Here is a 25,005-nt window from a genome sequence, read left to right as displayed (position 1 = left end):
CCTCTGCTCACCTTATGCTCAACGTAAACGATTAGGGATGAAGACTGGCAACTTCCAAAGTGTCTACTAATACAGCCTCAAACTACAATGATGTAGGGTGCCGGTGATCCAAAAAAGCACAAGACCCCGGATTGGGTCAAGAACCTCCTACTTTAAGTACTGTGGGGCAGTTTAAAATGAGAAGGCCATTCTTAAGGGAAGAGGATGTCTCACACATAATAGTGGCATGCTTCATTATCAGCATCCTCTCCCCACCCTGGTAACATGATACTACCAGGGATACTACCAGGGCGGACTCAACTACTGCAAAAACGTGGCGATAGGAGGAAGTTCTTACATAATACTACCAAACAGAAACAGGATCTAGCTCCATTAAAAACACCTACGGGTTCCTCAGTTATCACCTTTATTTGTGAGGACGCTAGGTATGTTAAAAACCAATCTAATGATGGGTATCACAGAGTACGATGACTCAAGCCTGTCCTTTTCTTCACAACATGTGTCTGCCCTCAATAATTAGCCTAATTGGTCAGGGGCATTCGTCAGGGCTAGTGGATCCATATCCTATAGGACTAGGTATCCAAACGACCCTAAGTATTAATGTAAGTGAAACACCTATTGAGTTTCCCAAGTGAGTCCTACCTTTGGCTACTGATCCCAGATTTGGAGGATACCATAAGCTTTTAGGTATACCAGCAGGCACCTCAAAGAGAGGGTGGTATCCTTCATAGTCACACTTTCGTCAGAAGAATCCCCACTCATATCAACCTAGAAGCTTCCACTCCTTGCTGCTGGTACACTACTAATACAGCCATCAACTGCAAGAAAATTGTAGAGTCTCCTTTGCTCACCATCATAAACCCCACTGATGATCTGATCTGAGTCCACAGCCCAAGGGATCATGGCAATTGCCAGAGCATGCCCAAGTTGAACATATGATTCCCAGAGCATGCCCGAGCAGATCCAAGATATTGTGGACCCTTGAGAATTTCATGTTTATAAACACTCCAAATGTCAGAGTGAAATGATTAGCAAATCTAGAAATACATATAACAAAAAATAAATAAAATATAAAATACAAGAAAATAGGAGTGGCATGAAGAGGATTACAACTACATGTGTCCAAAATATGACTGTTTATTTTTGAAGGGTAGAAATCTTAAAATCTGTCCTTGGAGCAGTGAAGATGAACCTAGGTAGTGCGGTGCAGCAGGTCTGATACCACCTACTTCAGTGCTGCTTTTCTGGTGCCGGATTCATTGATTCAAGTGTGTACGCAAGGAAGTGCTTAACTGCTTGCAAGTCACACCCATATGACGAAATATCTTCAGTATATCTATGGTTTCCAGTTTTTCAGTTAGAACCAATTATAACTGATAGGAACACCACCAAAGGGATTATTTGCTTTTAATTAGACATTGGAAAGCATCAGATTCCCCCCTTTGTCTGCTTTGGTGCCCTCTGATGTTAACCAGTATAAGTGTGGCCCTAAATCTAAGAGCTTTTCTGTTATGGAGTCTCCCAGTATGAGCCACTAGGTCCATGGTAAGCCACATAATATATCATTGTAACCATCAGCAAGGTCTTGATACACCATGACCAATTTCCACTCCTGTTATGTAAGCATGGTTCACCTCACATTGCTTCAGCTCAGTGTTTAGTGCTTGTTGCTTTGCAGTGGGCAACAAGATCCCAGCTGAACTCCGAGCAGAAGCTCAGTCCAGGGCAAGTGGCACTTCCATGATGTCCTAATTCACCAAGAACAGGACATAACCTTGCGTGCTGAAAGTTCAGGTATCAGGATTGTGGGAAAAAAACAGAATCAATGTTCTTTCATAAAACACTGCACCCAACAGTGCAATTTATATGGTAATGGCTTAAAAAGCAGATGTATGATGGGACAACGCGTGCTTTCACAACGCGTACCGCTACCACGCAGGTTTTACAACGCAAGTCGTTACAACGACTTGCTTTGGGGGGCGCTGGATAGTGAATAGTTTAATTTACTATTCCAACTCCAGTCCCCGTGGATAGTAGGGAAGGTGTTGGATAGTAAATTAAACTATTCCCTATCCTCCAGCTCCCTCCAGCACAAGTCGTTGTAACGACTTGCGTTGTAAAACCTGCGTGGTAATGATACCGCGTTGTGAAAGTTTCGTTACAAAGGATGTTTCCCTTGAAAAGCATATATGAGCCTACAAAAGTATCGGGGGCCATTTAATGAGCAACTTGAGTGCCTATGATCAGGCTCAAAAGAAGTCCATGCTGGAGGATGTATTTATGACACAGCCCTAGGAGCACCAACTTCAACTTTCATTGTTAATGCCTCTGTGTCAAAATAATGCTTGGAACATATTTTGCCGAAACAAGGCTTGGCATTAGGCAACATCAACCCTATATATGCCATGAGGACCACATTTAATGAAAATATTTAAGCTGTTATTTTACTTTCCTACAAGATGGAACATGCACTAGAATATGCACACTGCACAAAATAAGGTAAAGTGCCTTGTGGAGAGGATGGGCATTGGTCCCTGGTTCCGGACCATGGTCAGGGTATTGTAAACCTTCCCAAGAGCTTGAGTCCTTGTAAACGGGACCCTTTCAGAACCCCTCCCTATTCGCAGGGGAACGAGGCAGGGCTGCCCACTCTCCCCTTTGCTCTTTGCCTTGGTGATGGAGCCCTTGGCGTCCCTGATGCGGTCATGTGAGCATGTGCTGGGGTGGGAATGGCCCAACACTGAGCCAGACAAAAAACCCCAATATGCTGACGACGTCCTTGTCTACTTGGCAGAGCCTGCTCAGTCAGGTCCACATTGTCTTCGCATCCTGCATTCCTTTGAACAGGCTTCTGGTGTAGTGTAGTTCCTATATTCCCAATAGGCTCTGCGCATTGGAATAATATAAACAGCAGTGTAGACGTAGGACTGAGGTCGACTAGGTCTCTACTGACTATATTAGACTTAATTAGTTTTGCCAGCTAGCTCAGAGGTCACTAGAAACTTTCTCGAATGTTCAGGAAAGAGTTAACTCTCCGGATTTAGACAAGAAGGGATTAGCTTCTGACAACCGCATAAACATGACAACTTTGCTCCCTCAGAATAAAGAGTGTATCTCTAGAGTCGTGTGAAAACAATAGACAACTATTTCACTCAGTCAATCGTGCGTACTTAGTTTCACCAGAGTGCAGAGAAATAGAGAGACGGGCGTTTTCAATAAAAGGTGTTATTTATTGAGCAGTCTTCTTTCTCATGCAAGAGAAATGAATTGCAGTACTTATCATAAAGTAAAGTGCGAACAGTAAAAGGAGTATTATGAAATAATACTGTAAAAGCATTGATATGGTTTCTTAGCCATATGATACTTTAAAATGGATAAAATATATATATACATAAAAACATTGACTAACGTACTCAACTGGTGCTTCTAAATACGCCCACCCCGGTGTACCTGACCTAAGCCTAATACGTGGGAAGGAGTAAGTAAGTTGCAGTTTAAGTTAAGTTGGTTTTTGCAAAAGGATCTGAATCAAGAATTCTCTTAAGGGTTTAGTCAGCTCCGTACCTTGGTAATAGAATGTAGGAGGTCTTGTATCTCTCTCTCCGGACTCGATATACCAGCAACCCGCAAGGGTGACTGGAAACACCGGAGCTGGATTTTCCCGGCTGGAGAAAAAGACAGCGTCTTTCTCAATGCGTGAAAAGGGAGGGGCGGCTTCCTTCGGCTCTCGCATCAGCTGGGCTTCCGGGCAAGTAGATAGCCGCTTTGCTCCAAACCACCGTGTGTTTGCTTAAGGCAACGTTGGTATATTTATACGTGAAAGGTGCCGGGTTTGACGTAAGGTTGGACATAAGACGTCATTAAGAACTAACAGTTCTTTCTGGACTCCAGGAGTTCTTGTGCAAAACAAGAGCAGGGGGATTTCCCGGGCTGCTGGAGGCTTGGTTTGTTTAAAGAACGCGTTGTACTTTCTAGGAGTCTAGGGGAGTAGCCTTGCCGTATTTGGACTGCATGGGCTATTACTAAATATGGATATGATTCTTATGCCTTTATAAGGATATTATTTATTATAACCACATAAGAGCATAAATCGGGAATATCGAATTAGGGTCCTAGATAGAAACACAACACCCACTCCACGAATTAATGTCCATCATTACTAAAAACTAAGCAATATTAAACATAACGATGCATGTGTGTTTTCCAACCCACGCCAAAATACAAATTTCGCATTTGAAATGGTATATGGTAAATACACGAAAATGAGTATTGGAACTGTACGCTTTTCAAGCAGTGTTATCATTCAGTTAAATGCATATATATATATCAGCTGAATGAATTGCGAAAATTACACATGAAATGGCTCTGTATACAGAAAAGAAGGTCGAGACCATTTCATCACATATTTATACAATACTGTACATGTGCTAGAGGCTGAGGTAAAATATTGTCTCTAGTGTTCCTAAAATAGAAGCTCTGTTCTCTAAGAATAGTTCTACTTTAAGCAGAGTACCCTGTGCCAGAAAAAAAGGTAAATATTTTGGAAGTGAAAAAAATAATAATTTCGCTTTCAGGGGAAAAATAGCTCCAAATGTTTTCAGTAGCTGTGTTTATCAAAAACTGAAGGCCGAATTCAGAGTTCAGGGAACGCTGTGTGCACGTTGCTTTAAAAGTCATTCTTTTTGTTCAGGGGAGAACATCATATCAGACAGGCTTGCAAAAAATTGGTCTACAACATCAGGTGAAAGTTCGACCAAGTTCGAAAATGCTGAAATTGTGCATATGTGAGAATGATTGCTATCATCGGTGTCAGGATCAGCAATGCTCACAGAAGGTTGTACCTGTTTGGTGCTGCTTTCCTCTCGTACTTCACCGCCACCTACTCGTAGTGGTGAAGTCTCAATGAATGCCGTCATCAGAATAGGTAGCCGCTGGGGACAACACGATGCATGAGTCGTTACCGGACCTAGCAAAGTATCGATATCCATTGGTACTGCTGATTGTAGTGTAAGACAGATGTCTAACACGCATTCTTCTCCGCATAGCAGACATCGAAGCACAGGTAAGATGCAATCTTGCCAGATGGGTCTGAATGAAAGAAACCAGGTTGCACTAAGATCTCTTAGCCAGGCTAATCAGAGGACTTTAGTGATGCGGTCCCGGTAGCGTATAGCTAGGATCGTTTCTCCCATCGTTGCTGGAGTCTTGTCTGTGGCTTGGCTTGCCATATCAGAGCAGAAGGATCAAAAATAAAATTCCTGCTGCGAGTCCCAAAAGTAGAGGCAGACCGCCGAAGACAGAATGGACAAAATTCGGAATAATGCCCAGAACTGTTTCAAAGGGTGTTAACAGTCCCGAAAAAATTGTCTTAAATACATGTGCGATGCCACTGGTATCAGACATGTTTAAAATTTGGCTTAACATTTCTACGAAATGTACGGGGCAATTTGTTGATAATAGGGAATGTATCTCTGCTGCTGTCCTTGCAACTTGCAGATCATACGTCTCTTTGGACGAGGTTAAAGGCACAGTTGTCTGTAAAAGAATGGATTTCATTCTGCTTAAAGTATCAATTCGAATAGAAGAGATATTCAAAGAAGGCCATATTGCCGCCTCCATGTCTGGATTGCTGTTTGGATACAATACTTGCATACAGCAAGTGACCATGGAACTAACGCTCACGAGATAGGCTTTTCCTGGCACCATGCCACAACAGCTGTGGTCACTTATTAGATCGTAGCTGCCGTTGGAAAGCTGTCTGAAAAATGGCTCTATCTGTGCTGCAGGAGTGCCGTGCAGGTGACATGAAAGGTTATTTGAAGACCCTTCGCAGGCTCCCTGCAAGTTAATACCTTGACACAGGAGTGTACCACTTAGTGATTTTTTACAATTGTTACCACTAAGGAATACCTCTTTTTTCCCTTCACTATAACATTTGTGAGTATAAGGAAATTTCCATGTTGACTTGATGTATCCTTTACCCAACCTTTCATACAGGCCTGCTGGTATATATTTTTGGCAATACTTAAACTGGAAAGTTGTTATCGGAATTGTAATTGTTACGTGTATTATCCATTCAATGACAGGTCTCTATGACATTGTCAATGGTAATCTCTCAAGTTTTTCAATGCTCAGAATCGTATAGTCTGTTCTTTTTTGTGCCAAACTGATTTGTTTATCAGTAAGGTTAAAGATAGAGAATAATGACGTTGTGTTGATTAAACGCCATGGCACGTAGTCTGAACGCAGATTTTGCAACGTCCAGCCAAGCTGTACAATAGAACGCAATTGGGACTGACCATGTTGTAACATTAGTAAGTCCTGCTCTATTATGTCAATAGCAGATGATACAATGCTGTCCAGTGAATATATTCTGGAGGACAGAGTCGTTAACCCATTGTCCACTACAGAAAGTTATTTTTCCAAATTAATACAATCAATTTCTCGTATTTTTTCAGCTGTTTCAATTTGTGTTACTTTCCAAGCTTCGTTGTATGCAGCGTATATACCGGCGTATATGAAACATTTTTGACGCTGTTTGCGTGGTCCCAGTATGAAATCACGCAAATCAGCACCGTCTTTAAGTAAAGTCAAGTGTTGCTTAATTTCAGCCAGTGTGGATTTCTGTAGCCATTCGAGGCATAATTTCCCTACACTGTATGTTGTAACTATCCCTGGATGTTGTCTCTGGGAGTATCTTGGGTCTGGCCTGGTCTGTTTAAACCCCTGTGTTTTGTTCAGGAATCTATCTTGACAGTTATTTGTGTCTGTGGGCCAGATCAACCATTTTTTCCAATCAGGATGTGTTCTGTTTTGGTGTAAAATATGGGATACGTCTATCTCCACATCTGTAGTGCTATTACTATCAGGTATGGGCTTCGGAATCGACGGTTTATTTAAGTCTTTTATCTTGGCTAAACCAAGACAGGTTGTTTGTTGAATGGTGTCATTCAAGAATATTATCTGTTCTGGGATCATGCAGGCTCTAAATAATGCTTCTAGACCTTGTACCTGCCAGTCTTTGGAACCCCAGATGTTTTTTGTTTCAATGTTGTTTTTCCAAAATTCAAAACCAAATGTAGACATTTTTTCATAAAATGTTTCAGAATAAATCAATTTAGTATTTGTCAACATTGTTTTAATTCCTGTCTTATTTAACATTCTAAAATAAGACGTTTCTTCATCACTTGTGTTAAAACCTGAGAAGTATGGGAATTTTTCATAAAATGTTTTCGAGCTGCCTTTAGGCGGTGTTGCACAATGTTCCCATTGGTTATAATTAAAAACATTTCTAGGTTGAGCAGTTTTATGCAAATAGTGATGACCAAAATGATTATAACAATATAACTCTTCATAATTTGATGAACCCTGTAAATAATCATGTTCTGTGAATTTTGCTGACATTACTAAATCTGACATCATATTATTAATATTTTCAAAGTCCCAATCATCAGAAAAACTGCTTGGTTTTACAAAGTCACTTAATGAAACCTTGAACTGGTGTGGATATTTCAAGAGCTCAATCGGGCCATAGATTTCATAATCCTTTTTGTCCCATGCTACCCCACCAGGTATTGGATTGGCTGTGGGGTCCCTCAGGGGGCCTCACTGAGCCCCACTCTTTTCAATGTCTAAATTTCATCTTTGGCTGACATTGGAAGGAAGTGGGGCATTGGCAGCTGCTCTTACGCAGGTGATACACAGCTGATGGTGGCCATGAACGAAGGGCCCGAGATAACCAAAAAAAAGCTACATGACTGCCTCTCCGAGATGGCCCAATGGATGCACAACCATTGTCTAAAACTGAACGCTGGCAAATCGGAGATTCTTCTGTTCGGTGGAGCCAAACGTATGTGGGATGCCACATGGTGGCCACCTTCACTGGGATTGGCCCCCTCTCCCAAACAACACGCTAGAAATTTGGGAATCATCATGGATGACGCCATGTCCATGAAGGATCATGTCCGCTCCCTCTGGGGCAAGGGTTTTGCTATATTAAAACTGCTCGCGAGGATATTTCCCTGGATACCCTTGGACTGTAGATGCTCAGTCACACAGGCCTTACTGGTTAGCCGCCTAGACTATGGCAACGCACTATTCGATGGGATGAATGAACAACTATTCTCCCGCCTACAGGTCTTGCAAAATCAGGCGGCCAAACTGGTCTGCAATAAAGGCAAACGAGACTCGGCATCGGAATGCCTAAAAAAACTACACTGGCTCCCGATGCGCCAGAGATCTGCCTACAAACTGCTCAGCCATGCGCACAGAGCCCTACATAAAACTGGCCCCACAATTCTTCAAGGGAAAATCGAGTTCTATGTTCCCAATAGGAATCTACGGTCGAGTCAATTAGCTCTAGCCAAACCCAAACGAATCTATAAAGTCAGAACAGGCGGTCGCGCCTTTTCTTACCTGGCAGCTAAAAGGTGGAATGACCTACCTACCGACCTAAGACACACCACAAACTACCTTCAGTTCCGGAAAAAACTGAAAACACACCTCTTTCCCAAAACGTAACCTTTCAGCATATGCCTTCAGTAGTCCCTCTTGGTTCATAGCGCTGTGATATCCCCTGGGATGAGTGTCGCGCTTTATAAATACCGCAAATAAATAAATGACAGGTCTCTTTTCTCGATGTGAGAGGATGTGTGAGGCTTTAGGACCAAGTTGATGTTCTGGCTTGCTGTGTCCATTGTACTATAAGTTCCATCAATGAATTTTCCCAAACATAGAACCATGATGAGCCAAAGCAGGAGGAAAAGTACACCTAACACAATTCAAAATTCAATCCATGGTGAAATTAGGTATGTATCTTTTGAGTTGATGAAAGAGTTCAGTTATTTTGTCTTTGAAAGTTTTTGTTGCTGGCGATTCTTCATGCTCGCTTGGATCTTCAGAAAAGTCATCGAAATTGATGAAGTAGCCAGATGCAGTTCTGTCAATTGTTGGAATTGCTTCAGGATTTTCATTTGCCTTTGGATCTTTCTTTGTTTCATTAGCATAGCCTGAGGCTACATCGTTGTAGATTGCTGTTTCTTTACGAACTGTTGCAATTTGGGATTCAAGAGGCACAAGTTCCATGACTTTGTTGCATAGTCCTTTTTTATTCACTGCAGGTTTATCAAATGTGATTAGTCTTTCAGTTTGAACCTCTTGGATTGTAGCAAGATTTGGTCTTCTACTATTTCTTGGGAGTCCACTTGGCCTACTACTTATTATTGGCCACATGATTGTGGTTCTATCAGGTCGATGGATAGAACTCGGTTCTCCTTTTTACCAGCAAGGGGCGGTAGTACTACTGATCTTGTTCCGCTGACAGCTAAGACAGGTACTGCTTTTCTGTAAGAAGGCCCAAATTCCTTCTTCACCGCGATCTTTTCTCTGACTAGATCCCCAATCTTTGGAATCCAGACAGGTCTTGCTGGGACAGGTTGTTTTTCTTCAGTGGCTGTTGGCTTTAATTTTGTGTTACTAAGACTTCTTCTTGTTTCATTTAAGTCCTGTAAAACAGCCAAACGGTCTTTGATATCAAAGGCTTTTTCTTCTACCACTGAAGTATGACTATCTAAATCCTGATTGTGCATTCTAGTACCGAACAATAGTTCGTAAGGAGTGAGACCTATCAGAGAATTTCTTGGCAGATTGTTAAGACTACGTTGAACACTTGTTAAATGTTTGACCCACCCATCACCCGAACCTAATACCCTCGCCGTTTTTTCTTTCCACTACCGCATTTCCCTCAGGATGGAATGGAGAAGAGTACCGCAATGCAATGCCCATGCTGGCCATGGCCTCTTTGTGAGCTTGAGAGCTAAATGCAGGACCCTGGTCAGAATGTAGCATGCCAATTGCGTATGTGCCGATAAAGACTCGCAAATCTTTTATAACAGTTCTGGCGTCAGCCGAGTGCTGGTGTCTGCATTTTAAGTGAATCTAGTCTTACTATTTATGGAAACGTATTTCTCCTACTGGATTTTTGCGTATAGATAGCCTTATGCTTTCTAATAGAGGTGGTCTGGCACTAGTCTGGTCCGGTTCATGACTGCGATCTCGGTTGCAGTCTGGACAATCCTTCGTAAATTTGTAATGTTGCAGGCTCATCTCCGGCCACCAGTATTCTGATTGTAATTCTTTTAGAGAGTTCACGATCTCTTGGTGCCTTAGACCCAATCTCATGTGTGCGTCTGCTATTAAAAAGACTCTCCTGTTCGTGTTTGGAATTACTCTATCCCCCACTCCAAGGATTTGAGCAAAAGGAACAGAGTTTGCATCAATTATGTATGTATAACTGAGTGGATAGCCGAGAGGTAATGCTGCATAGTCACCTTTTAATGAGGCTTTTACCGCCAGCATGGTTTCTCCGTCTATGTATTTTTTAGAATGCTTTTTTGTGGCTACGGAAGCCGGTAGGACCGCTTCCGCTGTGGCTCTGTTAGCCAATGAATTCCCTGCAACGTGAACGCCATCACGTTGATTGTATGTATCACGTGAGTCTTTTGTAGTTCTTCCTTCAAAAGAACTACTTGTTCCCAGAGCTTTTTATGCTTTATTGTGGCACCTGTGTCATCTTTGTAATCGTTTTGAACCCAGTTCTGCAAGTCATTATTGTAAGACTTGACGCAGAAATGTGAATCGCACACTATTAGTGTCGGGAATTCACGATCTGCATTTTCAAGCGCCATCTTTAAAGATCTTATTTCAGCTCGCTGAGCTGAACAGTTTCTGAGTGATTCAGTTTTGGTGATTATCGGTCTGAATTTACCCAAGCGCCAGCGACCTTTAACAATCGCGCACGCTGCATTTGAGGATTTTTTTATCTACATCGTAGTGTTGTGCAAATCTATCCATATAGATTACACATGTGTATTGTTTAAGAGGCAGAATTTCGATTGGCAGAGGATATTCTTCTTCATATTCTAGATCTTCTAGTTTTTTCATTTTCGGGTCAAAATAGTGCTTCACGTCTTCTGCAGGAAGAGAATTTTCCCATTGTATCCATTTTGGATGTAGTGCCACAGCATTTAGATTGCGTGGACTTGTTAATGCCTCAAGGGCTGATTCTGCTGTTAAAAACAGATATCCTTCTGCCTTGGGCTTGGGCTCTTTCTTTTGCTACAGCAGTTTGAACCGCTATTAGAATCTTTTCAGTAGAACTGAATTTCATTTCAGCTTGTGTGTAAGCTATTTGTACCGTTTCTCCCTCATTAGAGGTCAGGTACGTGAATCCGCATCTTCCTGGGATGACTCGGATTACAAGGTTGCGTACGTTTTCGCGAGTTTGCAATTTTGTTTTAGCTAACATGTCTGTTTGCAATGATCTTAAAATTTCTGTATGTTTCTGAGTCCAATTGATTGGTTTGAAATCAGGTTTTATTAATTCATAGAGAGGTTTAACCCTCTCTGCATAATTCAGAATGTATGTTCTTCCGAAATTCAGGAAACCTAGTATTGATTGTAAATTCTTCAGCGTTTTAGGTGCTTGGAGTACAGCACACTTCTCTAAGAAGTTGTCTGCTAGGCTTTTGCCTTCACTTGATAATTCATATCCTAAAAACAGGACAGTTAGATGGGCGATTCGTGACTTTTTAAAGTTGAATTTGTAACCCTCAGTTGCAAACCCAAGTATTATGGCGTTCACTCTTTTCAAGTGTGTCTCCAGGTCATCATCTGTGAGATAGATGTCATCGACATAAGATAAAGCCTCATCATCATATATTTGTAGTAACTCTGTTACCCTTGCTGAGAATAATCCTGGGCTGTTCTTGAATCCCTGTGGGAGTCGACAGAAGTGTTTTTGTGACCCCATTATTGAGAAAGCGGTCAAATAACTGCTTTCAGGTGCAATGTTTTGACAAAAGAGTCCATTAGAGATATCTAATGTTGTTTTATATTTTTTGCGCATGATGTTATTCATTAGTGCTGCACTGTGTGAGATTTGTACTGCAAATGTTTTGCAACATGAGTTAAGGTGTCTGTAGTCCAAAACTAGACGATATGAATCGTCTGGCTTGGAGACAGGAAACAAAGGATTGTTCATTTGTGAGGTCCATGTTTCAATTACCCCCTGATATTCAAGTTGATATAAGATCTCCCTGACTTGCTTTTTAGCTTCTTTTTTAACTGGGTACTGCCTTTGTGCAGTTGGCTGATTTTTTAATTGGATTTTGTGAGGAGGAGAGTCCTCATCCCATCCTACATTATTTTTATATAATGCAGGAGCTTGGGCCACTGCCCATTTTCTTGCTAATGTGTATTTTTTATGAATTGAAATATGATTTGAGAAAGCAGGCATAATCATTTCTTCGCCATGAGGGCACTCCCTGACAAACTCTGGTGGCCAGTCTTTCTCAGCTAACAGGATGTCATAGCCTTTCGAAAGGTTATCCCAAAAGAGACCCCTTACTTTCCTAGTCTTGTCCCCCTCTATACGTAATGTTATTTCGTATAACTTGTGGGGTTTGCTAACTCTGGTGTCTGCAGTTTCCACTTGAATGTATTCATTCGTGTCCACTGTCTCCAGAAGATTCATCAGATTCTTGCGAGCTATGGTCACTTCTGCTGCGCTGTCTAGCATTGTCTGGGCCCACTCTCCATTTTTCAGTTGAGTCCTCAGTATCCTCGGCATTTTCATTAGTTTAATACTAGCTACCTTCTTTTTTGAAAATTGTAATTTTTTACTTTGATGAGCAGGTTCCTTGTCTTTGGACTTGACGTGCTCTCCTTTGTGTTCTGACCGTCCTCTTCTTTCCGATTTCTGTGAGGAAGTCTGAAAAGATCGAGAGGGACGTGTATCAATATCTTGATATCTATCAGGTTTTCTTAATTTATCCCTATCTCTAAGGTTGTATCTTTTCTCAGAGGCCTCCCTCTGGGGAGACTTGCCACCTCGGTCTGGAGATCTATCTCTCTGTTGAGGAGACCTTCCTCTGGACTGGAATCATTTTTCTTTGGGAGTGGATTGTTTATTTTCATCCCAACTCTTTTTTGCAGAATTTAGATTATTTTTAATAAATGTTTTTTCAGGATTTTCAGTTAGTTGGGGTTTTACTGGTTTCCCACCCAAACTATCTCTTCCTCGTTCTTCATAGGATTTTTCTATGATTCTGGCAAGTTCAAAAGGTTGTTCTGCTATATCTGTTTCTTTCAATTTCTGGAGGTATGTTATATCCTCCATTGCCAATTGAACTAATTCTCTATATGCCTTTGTTAATTCTTTTATTTTAACTAAAAGTTCTTCGCTTGACATTTTATCAATGTCGGGATGTGGTGTGTAGCTGGCTAGAACCGGCCACGTGGCTCCTAGTCTACCTAGTGGACCAAGCCTGCTGATGTGATTTTGATGTTTTAGGGCGCCATAAAACCAGAGCAGGTGCCCTTGGTAAGTTAGTGGGATTTCAACGTCCTCGAAAGGAGCATATTCATCCGGAGGTTCCCCTATTTTGTAATAGTGGAATTCGTGTGTCACAGCGTGTGCTGCTGGAAAATGTATCCATGAATAGAATACCTCTGTCTGCCGATATTCATGGGCCTCTACTACGAATATGACTGTACCACCTCGTGATGATACTCCATTTTCTATACGTTTTTTAGTTATAGTTCTTCTTACATTTACCAGAATGATTATAGCATTCGGGTCTTCATCTTGGAGACTTGTGTCATCTGCTAGGAGTTGAGCTGCTATTCTAGCTCTCTCCCTTTCGTCTTCACTTTCCGACATTTTACTGGTGGAAAGTTTTGTTGCAGATCAGGTTTCAAGGAAACAAAGATTAGGTGCACAATATTTTGGAACACTGTATCCTTCAACGTTGACTAAACCAAAAACTATACATAGGAATCTCTTCCTACTAAGTTCAGGCGGATTTTAACCTTTTACCCACTCCAGACGTCTTTTGGAGTATTTACGGGAAAAAGGGTCTGTGTGAAAAAGCACGACTGAGTTACTCTAATGTCTTGCGTTAGATTATCGCCTTACCAAACGTTGGGTGCCATGTAGTGTAGTTCCTATATTCCCAATAGGCTCTGCGCATTGGAATAATATAAACAGCAGTGTAGACGTAGGACTGAGGTCGACTAGGTCTCTACTGACTATATTAGACTTAATTAGTTTTGCCAGCTAGCTCAGAGGTCACTAGAAACTTTCTTGAATGTTCAGGACAGAGTTAACTCTCCGGATTTAGACAAGAAGGGATTAGCTTCTGACAACCGCATAAACATGACAACTTTGCTCCCTCAGAATAAAGAGTGCATCTCTAGAGTCGTGTGAAAACAATAGACAACTATTTCACTCAGTCAATCGTGCGTACTTAGTTTCACCAGAGTGCAGAGAAATAGAGAGACGGGCGTTTTCAATAAAAGGTGTTATTTATTGAGCAGTCTTCTTTCTCATGCAAGAAAAATGAATTGCCACAATTGCAATACTTATCATAAAGTAAAGTGCGTACAGTAAAAGGAGTATTATGAAATAATACTGTAAACGCATTGATATGGTTTCTTAGCCATATGATACTTTAAAATGGATAAAATATATACATACATAAAACCATTGACTAACGTACTCAACTGGTGCTTCTAAATACGCCTCCTCCGGTGTACCTGACCTAAGCCTAATAAGTGGGAAGGAGTAAGTAAGTTGCAGTTTAAGTTAAGTTGGTTTTTGCCAAGGATCTGAATCAAGAATTCTCTTAAGGGTTTAGTCAGCTCCGTACCTTGGTAATAGAATGTAGGAGGTCTTGTATCTCTCTCTCAGGACTCGATATCCCAGCAGCCCGCAAGGGTGACTGGAAACACCGGAGCTGGATTTTCTCAGCTGGAGAAAAAGGCAGCGTCTTTCTCAGTGCGTCAAAAGGGAGGGGCGGCCTCCTTCAGCTCTCGCATCAGCTGGGCTTCCGGGCAAGTAGATAGCCGCTCTGCTCCAAACCACTGTGTGTTTGCTTAAGGCAACGTTGGTATATTTATACCTGAAAGGTGCCGGATTTGACGTAAGGTTGGACATAAGACGTCACTAAGATCTAACAGTTCTTTCTGGACTCCAGGAGTTCTTGTGCAAATCAAAACAAGAGCAGGGGGATTTCCCGGGCTGCTGGAGGCTTGGTTTGTTTAAAGAACGCGTTGTACTTTCTAGGAGTCTAGGGGAGTAGCCTTGCCGTATTTGGACTGCATGGGCTATTACTAAATATGGATATGATTCTTATGCCTTTATAAGGATATTATTTATTATACCCACATAAGGGCATACATCCGGAATATCGAATTAGGGTCCTAGATAGAAACACAACACTGGCCTCCGGTTGAACCCTGATAAATCGGTTCTGGTCCCTCTCCATGTGTCCAGAGATTGCTTTGACTGGCAGTCAGACATACCTCTGCGCTGCCAATCCTTTAAATATTTGGAGATTTGGATGACCCTGCTCCCTGAGCTGAGCTGGGCCCTCAATGTTACTCCTCTGGTGAAACGTGCCAAGGCGGACCTCCAGAAGGGGCAGTCGCTGCCACTGAACCCTATGGGAAGGATGGCCCTTTTTAAAAGGATGGTCCTCCCCGCTTCCTTTACGTCCTTCAGAATACTCCCTCGTGCTTTACTAAAACGTGGTTTTGCGAACTAGATTGTATAGCCACCAAGTTCTTGTGGGGGAAGGGTAGATCCCGGCTGGTGCTGAACACTTGTAGGATCCCTTCGTTTGACGGGGGCCTAGGAATGACCCATCTCAATTTATATCATCTTGCTACGCAACTCCTCTCCATACACGACTGGTTCAATGGGGGTTGGTTGGACGCAGCCTATAGGCTTGAGCTGGGAGAGCTAGGCTTTGCTAAGATTCAGTCCATGCTGTACGAGGCCCCTACTCCCATTCGTCTTCCCGTGGTGACGCGCTCGGTGTTGCTGGCCTGGCGGGCTGCACTGCGGCACACCAAATGGACACATATGCTGACTCAGTGCACTCCGTTGTGGAACGGGACCTGGCTCAAAGAAGTGAACGAATTGCAGGGCTTCAGGGTTTGGGACCTCGTAGGCATCTTACAGCTGGGAGACGTATGGGCGGGGGGACCATATGCGTTCCTTTGGAGACCTCCAAAAGAGACCATTGCACCATTTACAATTCTACAGATATCTGCAACTGCGTCATGCCCTCTGCTCACACCTTACAACGGGTACACGGCACCCTGACCACAGCCCACCCGAAGCTCAAATAATGTTTGGAGTCCTGGGGAAGGGTGGCATTTCACGTATCTATCGCACACTGATTATTAATACTCCCACCTCCTTAGATCGACTGCGGGCTCACTGGGAGGATTGGGTTGGCCCCCTAGAGGAAGAGGACTGGCGCGATGCCCTTATGGCTCCTAGAACTGTCACTACATCCTCCAGGCTGCGCCTGGTCCAGCTATACTACTTACACGCAGCATATCTCACTCCGGTACGCCTACATCGGGAGGGGTTCAGTCCGTCCCCAGCCTGTACTAGATGCGGCCACGAGCTGGCAGACTTCCTTCACATGGTGTGGGCCTGTCCGACCTAGCGCGATTCTGGAGGGAAATAGAGGTCTAGCTTACTGAAATCTTGGGGTGGGAGGTCCCTCATGAACCGAAGCACACACTTCTGGGCATTACGGACGGGTTAGACGGGTCTACAGCATTGGTAGTCGCTAAGAGAGATATCGCGGCCTCGTGGAAATGCCCGAGCCACCGAGTGTTGGACGATGGTCGTCTGGGGTGGTCTGGTGTGCCACGCAGGAGAAAGTTATGTACGAGGCGCGTGGGTGCCCCAAGAAATACCGCAGAGTATGGGGGAAATTGTTGGGGGAGGTGGGGTGATTATCAAGGGGTTTGTTAATTTGCCAAATACTTATGTTTTAACGGTACCGGCCCGATGGGCTGCACAGAGTCCTTCTGTAATTCAAGACTTTCATGGGTTTGCGATGCAATGCTGGTGTACTTTCTTTGTAAAATCAATAAAAAATTGTTTATAAAAAAAAGTGCCTTATGGAATTAGAACTACTTTCCTGCAGGAAGACAGACCCAATACCGCTGAAAAAACAAAGGCCCACCCACATGCTTGGTAAAACTCAGTGCTACTTGTTCTGTTTTAAATAAATGCACAATCCAATAGACAGGGTCTAACAATGTAAAATAAACGTCATTCACAATTTAAATTGCACAAGTAAAAGCCATCATGTGGACCATAAAGTTTCCTCACCACCTCAAAGGATTCTTTGTGCAGCAGCACAGTTTGCCCTATACCTTACAGATCATATTTATTCTTTAGTAGACTTCCTCCTGTGGTTATGTAGAGCAGGATTATGCCCAGATAGACAGCAATAGAAACAACACATATATTAGGCCAGTTCTTTCTTGGTGTTTCATGGTAATGCGTAAGTTAGTCTGACAATTAGCTTGCAATAACCGTGCAACCCACAATATATATATCTCATGTCTTAAGCAGACAATCTTAATTCAGCAGACCGCTAACATTTGTCTGAAGAACCACGCAGCAAGAAGGTGCAAAAATTGATGCCATTAACCTTTTATTTGCTACAAGCTAAACTTAATGAGGTACAAACATTTCTCCAACCATGAAAAACCTTGACATGGTGTGGGATTGGTCTGCTGGGGAGAGAGATTTGAGTCCTGGACAATTAAACAGCCAAGGAGTTAAGAAAAATAATGAAAAGTTACTTGAAAGAGCAAATGCAAGTAAAAAAATCAAAGAATGAAATTAGGAGCAGGAAAGAAGAAAAGAACAAATGAAGACAGGAATGGTTGAGGTAAGGAAATAAAAAAAATGTTTTATATGCACAGGAAAATAACACATCCCTTTGATTTTTTAAGGAGCAAAAAAGAGTAAACATTGATAACCACTGATTTTTACTGGTGTGAAAACACTAGACAAACACTGGAAACCCCCCCACTGGATCTCATATTAAATAGAAACTGAAAACAGGAAAGCCTAAGTATATCCCACAGCCGTTTTTCCCCATTAGTGATGAAGACAGGTAACAGAAGTGTGATCGCCAGATCTTCTTCACAATTGCCACCAAAAACACACATGAGAAAAGGTGCTTTTTAAAACATACAGGGGCAGATGTATCAACATCCTGATTTCCAATCCCAAATAGCGATTTTAGAGAAATCGCTATTTGAGATTAGCAAATAGGGATGTATGTAGAAAATCGAATTTTTTTTGCGATTTCTTCAAATTCCTTCATTGCGATTAGCAAATTGCGAATCGCAATTAAGGAATATTTTCCCATTCATTTCTATAGGAAGGAATGGGAAGTTATTCTCAATTTGCGATTCGCAATTTGCTAATCGCAAATTGAGAATAATTTCAAGGGTGCAAGGGTGTCTTAAGGACACCCTGCTGCACCCCTGAAATTTACATGTGTGTGCATATGGCACACATACATGTCCCAAGGGCATGTATGAGCGCCACATGGCACCTTTACAAATGCCAAAAAGTGCATTTGTAAAAGGAATCGCAAATTACCACCAACTACAAGTTGGTGGTAATTTGCGATTTCTTAATGTGTACTCGCAAAACTTGATTGCTTCTTACATAGCATTTGAGGAATCGCACATTTTTTGATTCCTTAATTTTGCGATGCGATTTTCTTCATACATCGCAATTGCCGATTTTTTTGTCGCAAACGCTGCTTTTTTGTGAATCGCAGCGTTTGCGCCAAAAAAAACGGATGGTACATCTGCCCCTTAGACTTTAAAATGCATCCCTCTGCCCAGAGTTTAATGTGAGCCGGTAGTTGCAGATGGAGTCCATCAGCACTCATTTTTATGTTCCCTCAATAGACTTTGGTCTACAGCAGGAGAGAAAAACACAAAAGGAGGAAATAAGGAGGAAGCGAAAGACAGAACATCAGGGTTGAAAATAACCTACAAGAGATTGAAAGAGGCGGGGAGAGTCTGCTGGTGGACTGATGAGGCATGAGGTGGAATCAAGACAACACAGCCTTGATCTTCAGCATCCCTTACATTCGATCGTTCTATCTGCAGGATTCTGAACAAAACTTTGGGCCCAGTACTTTAACTAGTTAACCACTGCACACCGTAGTGTATCCGCTCTTCTCCATGCCCCTGTTTCCTCCATCCCACTCCTCAGCATCACTCTACCGACATCACACCTCTTCTGCATTCATTTTGGAGACTTGACCCACAGGTTTCCCAAACCGGTGAAAATATAACTGTACAAAACTCATAAGAAGCAGATAACAGACGGCCTAAAAGTGACAAGACTGAACATTCTTAAAACATGTTCGTCAATCATTTGGTATATATTGAAAATGATCAAAAGAGTATGCCCTTATATTCCTCAAGATTCATGTAAAACATTGGTGACGGCACTGGCCAGATTAGATTATGGCAATGCCTTGTACCAGGAATACAAATCCGACACCTTACAAAGTTTCAGCGGCTACAGAATGCAGCAGCTAGGCTGGTGCTCAAAGTTCCTAGATATGAGCCAGTTGGTCATAGACTGAGTAGTCTCCACTGGCTCCCCATGGGGAAAGGATCAGGTTTAAATCATTGTGTCTGGCCTATAAAGCTTTACATGGGACGGGACCACAGTTTCTAAGAATCCACATGAAATGGTACGTACCGGCTAGAAATCTACGGTCAGTCCACTTAAAAACCCTGCAAATCCCCAAAATCAAGCAGGCAAGGTGGGGAGGGAGATGCTTTCTGCCAAGGAATGGAATCTCGATATAAGGCAGCCCTTCATTGATGCACCTCATGAAAACCTTAAAAACTTGGCTTTTTAACGCCCAGACAAAGCATGCATGGCCAGATTTTCTTTCACATCGGACACAGCGCCAAGACACCCATGGGCAATTGCACGCTTTAGAAATATTAAATCAAATCAAATCAATGTGTTTTAAAAAACGTAGCTGAGTTCACATAACAAGCTCTCTGTCCATTAAAAACAGCACCAAAAAGTGTGGTAGCTCAGATGGCTTGCACACCTTCTTACAACGCATGCATGCTTTAGAATGGAAGGAGTAAACAACCTTTCTATTTATCTTTCTTCAATAAAAAATACTGTATGTAACCACTTCAAGTGTCAAGTGCATTACTTCTTGACAGAGTGGAGAATTTAGGCTACTAGACCTGCAGGTCTAGGAACATTACAAACAATGCCAAGGCCTGCGAGTGTGTGCTGTCCACTCGTGGACCATTTCTAGGTGAGATGGGAATAATGGTGTGTGATGTTATGATGTCTATAGTGCTGCTGGATGTCTGCTAAAAGCCCAGAGATGGCATCATGGAGGTGTTTAGAGTACATGCGGTAACGACTATTTATTGTGTTTTTATTGAGATGATGTGTCGCATGTATAGGGTGACAACTCAATCCTATAAACTGGAAATTCTCTAAACCAGAGTCCTGAAAATACAAGTTTGACTTACTGAAGAGTGGGCAGTCTGTCCTCAGAGAAAACATGAAGTTATGTAGGGCAAGCAGGGAGGATGCAGTATTGCGGTTTTAGAATCATGTTTACCTGTCATGGGAGACTGGAGTTTAAAACAAAGATTATGGTATTGGCATGACAACTTTTCAGAGCAGTCTACTGGCACCTCTGGCAAGCAGACAAAGTCACAAAATGGCAGAAATTAAGTCAAGTCGTACCAGAGTATGGTAAGAACCGCTAAACGGCACCGAAAGACAGAGGCTCACAGAACTAGAGAGTGGATAAACTGCCCCTTTGCCCGAAGAGCAGCATAATTGCTGGAAAAGCACATACCACTCACTCCAGACAAGGATCCTGGAACCCAGACCAAGAGTCCTTTCTCACTGATCTCTCTCCCATCACAGCATGTGCAGTGGAAACTGCCACATTCACAACTTTCCACTGAATGTCCTAAGAGCAGAAACGCAGTCCCCAATCAAGCATAACCGCTGTCAGCCTTCCTTCCAGAATTAGTTAAGCAGAAGACTTAAAAACATGCACAAAAAGAGTGGAAATAATTTGTGAATACAAATAAAAACAGAATGAAGAGTGCAATATCCACTTTTCTTAGGAAATTTTGCACCCATAGTAAGGTTTTGCGCCCCTACAAATGTTGCACCCTGCGCAACCACCCTTGTGTCGCCACCCATGCTACGCCACTTTCAACGAGGGCAGAAGTTCATGCTGCTCCCATCCCATCCAAGACCTCAGTCATCTGGCTGGCCGGGTCTTTCGCTTGCCACCCATAGAAGATCTGCCAACCCTCACACCTCCATTCACACCCCTCAATGTGTTTGTGCCTTACAGGTTACCAGAACACACCTATTCCCATATTATTATTATTATTATTCCGACATTTATTGAGCGCACGGCTACCCCCAACAGGAGTGTCCCTGCGCTGTGGACCGCGAAATATAAAACCTAAAAAGTTAACAGCTGGAGAACAGGAATGTCTTCAGATTTCTCCTGAATTGAGGTTCTGAGTCCGTGAGGCGAAGATTGAGCGGCAGGGAATTCCAAAGTCTGGAGGCCACTACCGTGAAAGCTCTGCCCCCCTTTCTCGCTAAACGGAATCTGGGGGTGAGAAGGAGCCGAAGGTGATTAGATCTGAGTGCCCTGGACGAGTAGACTATCTTAAGTCTTCATCTGAGGTATCCAGGCCCCCTGCCCTTCAGAGCCCTGAAGATGAGCACCAGGGCTTAAACTGGATACGTGCAGCGATAGGCAGCCAGTGAAGGTACCTCAAATGGAGGGAGATCGGGTGGCGGTACGGGATCTTACAGATCAATCTGGCCGCAGCATTCTGCACCATTTGTAGCCGATGTAGGAGGTAGGCTGGCACTCCTACATACAGGCTATTGGTGTAGTCCAGGTGGGACATAATAAGGGCATGGATGACCGTCTTCATGGATTCCAAAGGCAGGTAGGGAGAGATTTTCCTTATCATGTGGAGTTTGCCAAAACAGGCCGAGGTGACCTTGTGGATCTGATTTTTGAAGGATAATTCATTGTCAATTTGGACGCCAAGATTGCGTACCACCTTGACCGGGCAGGGGGGCGGGTTCAACTCATGGGGCCATCACTTGCCCAGCATGAGGGGGGATGTTTGATTGAAAAAGAGTATCTCAGTTTTATCGGTGTTAAGTTTTAGGGTGTTATTGGTCATCCAGGTGACAATGTTGGAGCGGCAAGTTTTGAATTTCTCCAATCCATGGTCCAAGTGGTCTCTGAATGAAAAGATGAGCTGAGTATCGTCAGCGTAGGAGACAACTCTGACTCCGAGTGCCTCAATCACCTTAGCCAAGGGTGCAAGATAAATATTTTAAAAAAGGGGACTGAGGGCTGACCCCTGCGGGATGCCACAGCTGAGGGTTTTTTTGTCTTTCGACCAGTAGGGTCGGCACCACACCTGTTGGGTTCGTTTCGCCAGGAACTATGTAATCCAGGTTAGGGGGCTGTCACATATCCCAATCTCATAGAGTCTGTCCAACAGTATGGAGTGGAAGACCGTATCGAAAGCTGCGGACAGGTCGAGGAGCACTAACATGGCCACCTCTCCTCTGTCCACGCTTTCCCTTACGGTCTCTTACGGACATTGAGTGTCTTTAGGCATTATCCCCACCCCATCCCTGACTAAGGCCAGGATGAATCACAGCACAGACGCATTCGCTCACTGTCGGCTTTCCCTACCCATCATTGTCCAGGAAGAACTTGCCGCACACCCACAATGTGACCACGATCACCGGCGAGCCTGCAAGAGAAGGAGATCAAGATCACTTACTCCCCATCTCAGTAGCAACCTTCAACGTCGATCGATTATCTAGAAGTGTATCAACAACATTAAAACAAACTCTAAACAACTGAAGTATTCACCACAAGAAAAATGTCTAGCAGAGCCGATGCTAAGTATGTACTCTCTGCAAGTCAGGCCTGCAATCACACTGCAGTAACCACACGAACAAGTCACATCTGCACTTACATTTCCATACCCACAGCAGCAGGAAACTCAAACAACTATCTTGCATAAGAAGAAAGCCACAACTTCACCAACGTTGCAATAACCACAGTAACAACACAGGCACACATTCACAATGTAAGATCCGCAGAAACAATTCGAGGTTGTACTCATTGAGAATGGCAATAACCACAATCCCAAGTCAAGCATTGAACTCACGGAGTGCATAGTTATAAAGAGCGGCAGTGGTGCCTCTCCACTTCCCAGCACCACTCAAGGAAGCCATTCAACGCCCATGTGCCTGCATTCAGACCAGCCGCTTGGCATGCATGGTATGGGGATTCATGACGACATCCAGGCTTTGCCCTCCCTAATGGTGGCCCGCTTGTGACATACCATGGCCATTCTTAACATCACTATGGTTCTATCTGAAATGATTGTTGTCATTTCTTGACACCTCATATTGTGGCTATTATTGACAACATTCTGGCCTTTCCTGGCATAATGATGCTAATACTTGACATGTTACAGATCTCTAATAATTATGCTATCCCTTGCATAACATAATTATTGTAGGCATTCATGACGTCATTCTGGCTAGCCCTGTTATAATAGTGTTGAAAATCCCTTTCATATCATGGATCTGCCAGGGTTTCGATGATGGTGAGAAACAGACATGAAAGTCAGGCTCTGTCCATGTGCGACAGTAATGCATATAAGCTCTTGATAAAAATGACAAGCCGGTGTTTAGGAACCAAGCAAATATTTAATAAACTTGAAAGTACGGTATACTGGGACGATCATAGGTTTTTGTTTATGAAAATAACAAGCTTCAGTTTTTGGGGAATCGAGCTTACTTATCAAAAATGCAAGTTTTGTGTTTCATGGTGGATTGTATGTATGTTTAGAAGCTTGCAAACTCTGCGTTCCTGAAATATATTTAACGCTGATTTTAAAACTGAATTTGGGAGGCCTACTGCTAAATTTGTTCCCTTAGTGCCAAAGGTCACGTACTACCATGGCATTTGTTTCATAATTTGTGTGGAGGAACTACTTCCTGAGGCTTAAGCACATAAGATTGGTGTAACCCTTCTAATGCCGTCACTTACTGTGGAGAAGCAGTAGCAGCCTGGAAGGGAGCTGGATCACTGGCTGTGCACGTTTAGACCAATGTGAGGCCGTTATTGGGAACGCACCACTTTCAAAGTTCACCAGGCACCACTGGTGATAACCACTGCAATCGGTTGGGCCTGCACAAGTACTGTAATAACTACAGTAACATGTCAGGCCTCTACTCGAACTAGAATAACCATAGTAACATGTCAGGCCTGTACTCAAACTAGAATAACCACAGTAACACGTCAGGCCTGTACTCAAATTAGAATAACCACAGTAAGACGTCAGGCCTGTACTCAAACTAGAATAACCACAGTAACACGTCTGGCCTGTACTCAAATTAGAATAACCACAGTAACACGTCAGGCCTGTACTCAAACTAGAATAACCACAGTAACACGTCAGGCCTGTACGCAAACTGGAATAACCACAGTAACACATCAGGCGTGCACTCAAACTAAAATAACCACAGTAACACGGCAGGCCTGTACTCAAACTAGAATAACCACAGTAATGCGTCAGGCCTGTACTCAAACTAGAATAACTACAGTAACACGTCAGGCCTGTACTCAAACGTACTCGAACTAGAATAACCACAGTAACACATCAGGCCTGTACTCAAACTAGAATAACCACAGTAACACGTCAGGCCTGTACTCAAACGTACTCGAACTAGAATAACCACAGTAACACATCAGGCCTGTACTCAAATTAGAATAACCACAGTAACATGCCAGGCCTGTACTCAATATAGAATAACAAAAGTAACACGTCAGGCCTGTGCTCAATCTAGAATAACTAAAGTAACACGTCAGGCCTGTACTCAAACTAGAATAACCACAGTAACACGTCAGGTCTGTACTCAAACTGGAATAACCACAGTAACACATCAGGCGTGCACTCAAACTAGAATATCCAAAGTAACACGCCAGGCCTGTACTCAAACTAGAATAACAAAAGTAACACGTCAGGCCT

At 42.9% G+C, this 25,005-nt stretch overlaps 1 protein-coding gene across 1 annotated transcript in view; it reads right to left on the bottom strand.

Annotated features, from left to right (window-relative positions):
• LOC144769378 (glucagon-like peptide 1 receptor) overlaps positions 1–25,005 on the bottom strand; it is a 368,429-nt gene that overhangs the window by 107,705 nt on the left and 235,719 nt on the right. Inside the window, exon 8 of the mRNA XM_078653433.1 lies at positions 22,650–22,710. Within this exon, the coding sequence (XP_078509559.1) occupies positions 22,650–22,710 (61 nt within the window). The remainder of the gene's footprint in view (positions 1–22,649; positions 22,711–25,005) is intronic.

This window comes from Lissotriton helveticus, chromosome 7 (assembly GCF_964261635.1).
Source record: "Lissotriton helveticus chromosome 7, aLisHel1.1, whole genome shotgun sequence".
NCBI classification, from domain to species: Eukaryota; Metazoa; Chordata; class Amphibia; order Caudata; family Salamandridae; genus Lissotriton; species Lissotriton helveticus.
Note: the sequence above shows the minus strand (reverse complement) of the source record. Positions and strands in the feature narration are given on the sequence as shown.